This window comes from Salvelinus fontinalis, chromosome 24 (genome assembly GCF_029448725.1).
Source record: "Salvelinus fontinalis isolate EN_2023a chromosome 24, ASM2944872v1, whole genome shotgun sequence".
Lineage (NCBI taxonomy): Eukaryota > Metazoa > Chordata > Actinopteri > Salmoniformes > Salmonidae > Salvelinus > Salvelinus fontinalis.
The window spans coordinates 36,106,080-36,116,300 of record NC_074688.1 but is presented as its reverse complement, the minus strand read 5'-3'; the positions used below and the strand labels follow the sequence as shown (position 1 = coordinate 36,116,300).

The following is a 10,221-nucleotide window of genomic DNA, read 5'->3' as shown; positions in this document are numbered from 1 at the left end:
CAATCATCAAGTTTGTTGACGACACAACAATGGTTGGCCTGATTACCAACAACGATGAGACAGCCTACAGGGAGGATGCGAGTGCCTTTGTGGAAAAATAACCTCTCCCTCAACGTCAACAAAAGAAGAGAGAGATGATCGTGGACAATGGGGCCGTAGTGGAGAGGGTCAAAAGCAGCGTGCACATCACTGATGAACCTGAAATGGTCCTATTGAGCGCCTTCTGTTGGGCTGTATCATCGCCTTGTACGGCAACTACGCTGTCCGCAACCGCAGGACTCTCCAAAGTGTGATGCGGTCAGCCCAATATACCATCGGGAGCACACTGCCTGCCTCCAGGACACCTACAGCACCCGGTGTCACAGGAAGGCCAATAAATCAAAATGTATTTATAAAGCCCTTTTTATATCAGCAGTTGTCACAAAGTGCTTACACAGAAACCCGAGACTAAACCCCCAGGGAGCAAGCAATGCAGATGTAGATAAGAATACATGGCCATTAAGGCCAGATCGTTCTTCAAGATGTTCAAACGTTCATAGATGACCAGCAGGATCAAATAATAATCACAGTGGTTATAGAGGGTGCAACAGGTCAGCACCTCAGGAATAAATGTCAGTTGGCTTTTCATAGCCAAGCATTCAGAGGTTGAGACAGCAGGTGTGCGATAGAGAGATAGAGAGATAGAGGGAGGGTCAAAACAGACGGTCCGGGACAAGGAAATACAACCGGTGAACAGGTCAGGGTTCCATAGCCGCAGGCAGAACAGCAGAAATTGGACCAGCAGCACGACCAGGTGGACTGGGGACGGGGACCGCCAGGAGTTGTCAGGCTAGGTAATCCTGAGGCATGGTACTAGGGCTCAGGTCCTCCGGGAGGGGTAGACAGAGAAGAATTAGAGAGAGCATACCTAAGAACACCAGATAAGACAGGAGAATTACAGATACAGATACAGTATGCCAGACTCCGGGCACATAGATTATTGCAGCATAGATACTGGAGATTGAGACAAGGGTAGTCAGGGGGCACTATAGCCCTGTCCAAAGTTACCCCAAGACAGGGCAAACCAGGCAGGATATAACCCAACCCACTTTGCCAAAGCACAGCCCCCACACCACCAAAGAGTTATCAACACTAACTTACTACCCTGAGACAAGGCTGAGTATAGCCCACAAAGATCTCCCCCACCGCACAAGCCTGAGGACAGGAAGGAAAATCACATCAGTGACTCAACCCACTCAGGTCGAGTATAGCATGATGCACCCCTCCTAGGGACGGCATGGGAGAGCCTGAACAAGCCAGTGACTCAGCCCCCGTAATAGGGTCAGCGGCAGAGAAGCCCAGTAGAGAGAGGGGAGCCAGCCAGGCAGACAGCAAGGGTGTTTTGTCACTCCAGTGCCTTGCCGTTCACCTTCGCACCTCTGGGCAAAACTACACTTAATCATAGGGCGTACTGAAAAGATGAGTCTTCAGTAAAGACTTAAATGTTGAGTCCGAGTCGGCATCTCTCACATAGATTGGCAGACCATTCCATAAAAATGGAGCTCTATAGGAGAAAGCCCTGCCTCCAGCTGTTTGCTTGGAAATTTTATGAACAATAAGGCCTGTTGTATTTAGAACTAACTGAAGTTTATTTAGTGCCTTAGCTGGGTAGCCGGAGAATAGAGCATTGCAGTAGTCTAATCTTGAAGTGACAATAGCATTTTTCGACAAAAAGTTTCAGTTTTTTGCAATGTTACGAAGATCGAAAAAGGCTGGTCAAAGTGAGAGATCAGGGTCCAGAGTAACTTGAGGTCCTTATTTGAGATAACAAACATCGTGCAATATTCGAGATTCATTGTCAGATTCGACAGCAGATCTCTTTGTTTCTTGGGACCTAAAACTAGCATCTCTGTTTTGTCAAGGACCTCATCCACCTGAGCCGCGGCCTATTCACCCCACTATCATCTAGAAGGCGGAGACGGTACAGGTGCATAAAGCTGGGACCGAGAGACTGAAAAACAGCTTCTATCCCCAGGCCATCAGACTGTTAAAGAGCCACAACTAGACTGCCTCTGCCCTGTAGCCTGCCCTCCGCCCAGTACCCTACTCTGCCTTTCAGTCACTAGCTGGTTGTACTCTACCATGCACCTTAGGGACTGCTGCCCTATGTACATAGTCATTGAACACGGGTCACTTTAATAATGTTTGCATACTATTTGTTTATCTACTGCTGTACAACATTTTGGATTTATTTAAAGATTTTGGATTATTCTGTGCTTGTTGACATTTACTACATTGAGTGATAGGAACTAGGAACAAAAACATTTTGCTACACCCGTCATAACATCTGCTAAACTGTGTACACAAATGTTTTTATTTCATTTGATTTGATACTCCAATGGCTTACTCTATGCCATCCTACCGTCCTCGCTTTCTCTTTATCCCCTAGCTACCTTACCACCCACCCTTCCATGGTCCATGCCAGGTCGGACGTATCTGTCAGAGAAAAGTAATCCTGCCTGTTCCTGTTCTGATGCGTCAAGACGTAAATCTCAGGCTGCTGTCATGCAGGCAGGCCCACATCTCTTCACTCAGAGACATACACACACACACACAGGCTCAGGGTGGGAGAGGGGAGGAGGGGGGCTGTGCGACGACAATCCCCCCTGACAAGCTTTTTTCCAGGCTGTTCAGACGCTTTATCTCACCGCAATGACTTTGTCATTTGCCTTTCAGCGATGGCAATCTGCCAGCCTCTCGTTGAGAGATCAATTAAACACCTCTGTTGTGCACTACCCTCTGTGAAACATGTGTCTCTGTCTGTCGGTCGGTGTCTGTGTGTCTGTCTCTGTGTCTGTCTGTCTGTCTCTCTGTGTGTGTGTGTGTGTGTGTGTGTGTGTGTGTGTGTGTGTGTGTGTGTGTGTGTGTGTGTGTGTGTGTGTGTGTGTGTGTGTGTGTGTGGAATAACTAAGATGGAAGAGACTTTGCCTGGAGATATGTGTGTTAACACGATGTCATATGTGAACAAGTCAAATAAAGGTGACAGGTGTGCACCTTGAAAAAAAACAAAAATATCCACACTATCTGGGCCAGTGCAGCAGTACTGTCTGTCAGAACTTGTGTGGTCTCACCCAATGTGAGATGTTCCAGGAGAAAGTGCAAAGTTGACCTGGTTATGGCAGAATGAACAGGTTTCTCACACACACACACACACACACACACACACACACAGCACCCCCCCCCCCCCCCCCCCCCCCCCCCCATCCCCACACACACACTGGACCCCAGGAAATGTAGCTGCTGCTTCTGCAAAAGCTAATGGGGATGTAAATAAACAAATAAATAAATAAATCAGGGAGATGAAGGGTGCTCTGGAACTTCAGCAATGTTTGGGCTGACAGAAGCAATTTGTATGCATTAATCTCCCATCCAACCCTAAGCAGTGCTCACAGAGGGCAGCCTCAAGTACTGCGCATGTGCAGAATCATGGGGCAAGCAGTGGAGTGAACGGAGAAGGAATAGCTAAGAGCAGACAGGAAATAATGAGAGAAAGAGTGGGAGAAAGGCGAGAGAAAGATGGAGGAGGAGATAGTGTGAGGGGAATGAAAAAAAAGAATGAAAAACAGTGCTTAAAGAATAGAGCGAGAAAGAGAGAGCAAGGAGAAAGAGAGGGAGAGGAAGCGGGAGAGAGACTTCTCACCAGCAGCTGTAGTTTTCACATCACTGCACAGAAAAACATGTAAGTGTATTTTACAAACCCAACAATTTCCAAAAGTGAATCTGCATCCTCTAAATTAATTGTCTTGGCCATCTCAGTTATTATTTACACTCTTATCAATGTGTCTGAAAAGCAGTAATAATAACTAAGAAAAGTTGTTAAAAGTAAACGTTTTTATTAACATCTAAACTTTTACATTGACAACCCTTCAAAAGCATATTCTTCATCAGTTTCATACGTAAATCACAGCAATAAATACAATGTATTTCGCTTAATTAAAAAATCAAAAATCTTATAGCTTGACCACTGTGCTCCTTCTCCCTGTGCATCCACATGCATACATGCCAATTAAGAATGATCTTACCATCATCATCATCATATAATCTTTGTCAACATCATCGATATCTTCAGCAGCAGTTTTCACAAGGTCATCAATAGAAATGTGAAGGTCATTTGCGATTGAACTAACATATGTAGTGTGTACAGTGAATGTAGTCTCTGCTAACGTGGGAACATTGCTTTTAAATTTCAATCACGCTGTAACGCTGAACTTCCGCCATACAGATTGAATAGAGACCCTAGTTTCTTCAAAGCAAAACAAAAATAAAAAACAAACAAACAACCAAAGCAATACACAAAGCATCAAAGTTTATCATGCACATTCTTCATCATTATGGAACACAGCATCACAACAACGGTATTCAGCGTCATTACGGCCTGAATTCATTCACTTGATTTGTACTAAGATTAACTTCTTCATAAAAACAGTATTGTCCTTATTCACATATAGTATTGAGTAAGTTGGTTTGCTGTAGTGTTTTAAGGTAATGACATGAAGTGTAAAATGCATAGAATAGGTCACATGTCTTCATGCATTACTAAGAGTACAGTTGAAACCTGTAAACTGCATAAGTACAATGTCGTCCGAGTTAAAACAGCTTTATTGTGCTTATAATGTACCAGCGAGGGTTTTTCAGGACACTCCGTCGAGGGGCATCACAGCACCCCATTCCTGACTCAACAGAAATGACCAAATCTGCTGATGTATCTAATGTAGTTGTCTATTCAGTCTTATATCCTTGTGTAACTCTAAGCCTAACGCTATATGCTGACTCCAACCCTAACGAGTTAACCCATACTAACTGGGTTAAATTGTAAAGGGGTTGTTTTTGGTAAATCTCCTGTTTGAGACCATGAGCATAAAATCAGGCACCTTTTGACAATCCAATTGCCTAGTTAGTAGTAGGACCTTGTGAGCTCCTACCGTTGGCATGCTCCATTGCTTATTTGTTATTTACAACCAATAGGGTTTTTACAAATAGTTTTCTACGCTAATGTACGCTGGCCATAATGATTGTCATAATGATATAGATATATCGATATAGAAAATATAATAAACTGTGTGATAAATACTTTTACAGAGGAAACTGTGAAGATAACAAATGTGTCTTTAAATACCCTGTCTTATACAAAAATGTCATGGACGTAATGGTGTAAAAAAAATGTAATAATACTTTTGGGGCTTACACTTTGAAATGCATAATACTACAGCAGCAGAGAGGAGGCAGGCAGCCTGAGGTGTATACTTAAGGACATGATACATAATAAGATAGAACATATATGCTTCATGAATGGCACTCTTCGAATTGTGAATAACACAGTCAGTTAGCATCAGTCAACACCTTTGTGTATGTCTCTCTCTCTCTTTAATACGCACCATTCGGAGAGTTCTTTGAGGCTTCGGTAACAGCACAACTGTGCAGTCAGTGAGATACAGGAGAGAAATGGAACTCCATGACTGAAAAAAGAGAGAGAGAGAAGAAAAAAGAAACAAGTCCAACAACACCATAGGGGAGGAGTGGAGGAGAGAAGTGGAGGAGAGGAGTGGAGGAGAGGAGTGGAGGCGAGAAGAACCTTGGAGTCAGCGTCACAAAGCCTCTCCCTTGACGTGATCGTTGTTGTTGAGTCCCAGTCTGGGCGAGTGCTTGCTCCTTATACCCTCTGTACCCCCCTGTGACGCCTCCTGGAAGAACAGACCAGGCATCCACATGGACATGATAATCCGTTTGTATTCCTTACGGAAGTTCTGGTTGAGCAGGCCGTAGATGATGGCGTTAAGGCAACTGTTGAAGTACGCCATGAAGTAGCTGACCACAAACAGCCACTCGGGGATCCGTGGCGCCACCGTCTCCGGGTCGATGGCCACGGCCAGACCGATGAAGTTGAGCGGCGCCCAGCAGATGGCGAAGAGCACGAACACCACAAACATGGTGATGAAGTTGCGCATGTCGCTGGGTTTGAGGCGGGGCTTCACCTCTGACTTCACCTTCCTCCTCACCTGGATGACCAGGATCCAGATCCTCAGGTAGCAGAAGGTAACCACGGCTATGGGCACAAAGAAATGAATCACCACCACGGTGATGGTGTATGATGTACTGACGGCCTGGGCAAAGGTACACGAATACACCCTGGGGTCGTACTGGAGCGACCCTACGAAGAAGTTTGGTATGATGGCCAGGATGGTGAGAAGCCAGATGAGCCCCACCAGTAGGAGGGTGTTGCGGTAGCTGTAGAGCCTGTCGTAGGCAAAGCTGTGGCAGATGTAACAGTAGCGGTTGATGGCGATGCCGGTGATGTTAAAGATGGAGCCGATGACGCTCAGGCCCATCAGGAAACCACTGACCTAGAAAGAGAGAGAGAAAACAGAAGCCCTGTTTATACTTGGTTCTAACATTCAGCCTTTGTCCTAATCTTGTCCACATTCTGAATTTGCCCACATTTTCAGAAATATGTCTCCGCATTGTGACCATATTTCCTCATCCCTCCCTGTATGCAAATTATTTGACAGCTATTCTTTCAAAATAATATGTATTTATTTTAAGCCATATGGATGCCATAAGTCAATGGTGCCACCTGTAAATGATTTCATAAGGCAGGATAATTATGATTTAAATGGTTTCATTGTCCAGATACGTCTATATTTGTAAGATATCCAGACACAATGAGTGCCTGACTACCTCCCGAGGTGGTCAGGAAGATCTAATCATTGTCTGATGACAATCTGTATTTTAATAATCTACACCTGTATAAAAATATGGGCACAATCAGAATGTGGACAAGATCAATACATATAACATCTTAGAACCAGGTATAAACAGGGCTAGAAAGGCAGAGAGACAGACAGACAGACAGACAGACAGACAGACAGACAGACAGGCAGGCACACAGACAGACAGGTCTTAGTCACTTTGCACTGTGTCTCTCCCAGCGACCAGCCGTCATGGAAGATGGCGTAGAGCACCAATGGGTAGGGGTAGAAGGCCACCACGAGGTCAGCAAAGGCCAGGCTCACCACAAACACGTTCCCTACAGAGGAGAGACCACAACACATTAGCTTGTTGGGTTCGGGGGGTTCGGGTTACGGGTAAGGGTTAGGCTTGAGGCAAGGGTTAGGTTTAGGTTTAGGTTTAGGTTTGAGGCTAGGGGTAGGGTTAGGTTTGAGGCTAGGGATAGGTTTGGGGTTAGGGTTGAACCGGGGTGTGCACATGAAGCTAGGGTTAGTGTGAAGGTAAAGGTTAGGGTTAGTGCTTAAAATTGCATTTGAGTTAAAAAGTGCTTGGCCGTGTCTCAATACCTGTATTTGTGTTCTAAATAGTAGACATTTTGGGTATGTGAAAAAATATAGTTTTATAGTATGTGAAATATAGACAGTTTTGTATGCTTTAAATGCCAGGATGTCATATTAATTTAGGCTTTTGATCTAGTAGAATTCGCTGCACACAATTAAGGAAGACGTGTGTGTCTGACAACAGAGGAGGAGGACGGGCTTGTGGCAATGGCTGGAGCGGAATAAGTGGAATGGTAGCAAATACATCAAACGCGTGGTTTCCATTTGTTTGATACCATTCCATTAGCGCCGTTCCAGCCATTATTATGAGCCGTCCTCCCCTCAGCAGCCTCCATACATATACAGTGCATGGCATACTCTGCCACTTCACGATGAGGCTGGAAGTCAAGGGCCGTGCCCAAAATCTGGTTTACCTACTACTTATTTAATCTGCATACTTAACATGCATACTGTGTACTATTCATACTTCATTGCATATCAATCACACAGACACAACCATCCACCGAGAAACAAACACCTGCTATCATTCAAATACATTTGCTCATTGAATCACATCTCATTACCTTTTTCCTGGGTCTAATTTCCTGTGTTATACTACACTATTCCCACCACACGGGTCAATCAAGATTAAAGGAGACTTCTGCTCGGTAATGACTTGGAAGTCGAGAATGACTTGAGGACAAGTATGGAATATTAAGGGACTTAGAGACGGCGTAGAGAGAATAGAAAGAGGATGTATCTTTAGGAGAAGAATATATAACTAGAGTGATGTGAGCAGGATTTCTCAGACAGATCTGCTGTGTTGTTAGCACGCAGGATGCTAAGCCATGCGGTCTCAGAGCTGACTCACTCGATCGCTCGTCACCCAGCTAATTGAATGAGAAAAGGTACACGGCTCCTAATTGCCTTGTGAAAACAATCATTGTGTCAAGTCACTCCCACTTTGCCACGACAAAATAAAGTATGTGTACTGTGCAGTGGACACGGGGGAAAAGATTGTTAGCGTTAGCATATTAGCATGCACTATGTACTTTTCATTCCCCTAGATTCGCTCCTCATTTTGAATGGCAGTTAATTTCCACCTTAGCCTGCGTACTATTCATATTCGTCAGTCTAGATTGTTCCGATGCAAGGCCTTACCTCAGACCAGCCATTCTCCCTCTACAATGTACCGTATTATACTGAACTTTACTCTACTCAACAGTACTCCACTGAACTCTACTCTACTCTACTCTACTGTACTGTACTGTACTGTACTCCACTCTACTCTACTGTACTGTACTGTACTGTACTCCACTGAACTCTACTCTACTCTACTGTACTGTACTCCACTCTACTCTACTGTACTGTACTGTACTGTACTCCACTCTACTCTACTGTACTGTACTCCACTGAACTCTACTCTACTCTACTGTACTGTACTGTACTGTACTCCACTCTACTCTACTGTACTGTACTGTACTCCACTGAACTCTACTCTACTGTACTGTACTGTACTGTACTCCACTGAACTCTACTCTACTCTACTGTACTGTACTGTACTCCACTCTACTCTACTGTACTGTATTGTACTGTACTCCACTGAACTCTACTCTACTCTACTCTACTGTACTGTACTGTACTGTACTCCACTCTACTCTACTCTACTGTACTGTACTGTACTCCACTGAACTCTACTCTACTCTACTGTACTGTACTGTACTCCACTGAACTCCACTCTACTCTACTGTACTGTACTGTACTGTACTCCACTGAACTCTACTCTACTGTATTGTACTGTACTCCACTGAACTCTACTGTACAGTATTGTACAGTACTCCATTGAACTCTACTCTACTGTACAGTATTGTACTGTACTCCACTGAACTCTACTCTACTGTACAGTATTGCACAGTACTCCACTGAACTCTACTCTACTGTACAGTATTGTACTGTACTCCACTGAACTCTACTGTACAGTATTGTACTGTACTCCATTGAACTCTACTCTACTGTACAGTATTGTACTGTACTCCACTGAACTCTGCTCTACTGTACAGTATTGCACAGTACTCCACTGAACTCTACTCTACTGTACAGTATTGTACTGTACTCCACTGAACTCTACTCTACTGTACAGTATTGTACAGTACTCCACTGAACTCTACTGTACAGTATTGTACTGTACTCCATTGAACTCTACTCTACTGTATAGTATTGTACTGTACTCCACTGAACTCTACTGTACAGTATTGTACAGTACTCCACTGAACTCTACTGTACAGTATTGTACAGTACTCCACTGAACTCTACTGTACAGTATTGTACAGTACTCCACTGAACTCTACTGTACAGTATTGTACTGTACTCCACTGAACTCTACTCTACTGTACAGTATTGTACAGTACTCCACTGAACTCTACTCTACTGTATTGTACTGTACTCCACTGAACTCTACTCTACTGTATTGTACTGTACTGTTCTGAACTCTACTCTACTGTATTGTACTGTACTGTTCTGAACTCTACTCTACTGTATTGTACTGTACTGTTCTGAACTCTACTGTACTGAACTCAACTCTACTGTATTGTACTGTACTGTTCTGAACTCTACTCTACTGTATTGTACTGTACTGTTCTGAACTCTACTGTACTGAACTCTACTCTACTGTATTGTACTGTACTGTTCTGAACTCTACTCTACTGTATTGTACTGTACTGTTCTGAACTCTACTGTACTGAACTCTACTCTACTGTATTGTACTGTACTGTTCTGAACTCTACTCTACTGTATTGTACTGTACTGTTCTGAACTCTACTGTACTGAACTCTACTCTACTGTATTGTACTGTACTGTTCTGAACTCTACTCTACTGTATTGTACTGTACTGTTCTGAACTCTACTGTACTGAACTCAA

At 43.9% G+C, this 10,221-nt stretch overlaps 1 protein-coding gene across 1 annotated transcript in view; it reads right to left on the bottom strand.

Moving 5' to 3' along the window:
- Positions 1–3,852: 3,852 nt before the first annotated feature.
- LOC129822366 (melatonin receptor type 1B-B-like) overlaps positions 3,853–10,221 on the bottom strand; it is a 90,098-nt gene continuing 83,729 nt past the window's right edge. The window contains exons 2-3 of the mRNA XM_055880594.1: positions 6,945–7,063; positions 3,853–6,380 (exon numbers count right to left, since the gene is read on the bottom strand). Of these exons, the coding sequence (XP_055736569.1) occupies positions 5,625–6,380; positions 6,945–7,063 (875 nt within the window). The 3' untranslated portion in view covers positions 3,853–5,624. The remainder of the gene's footprint in view (positions 6,381–6,944; positions 7,064–10,221) is intronic.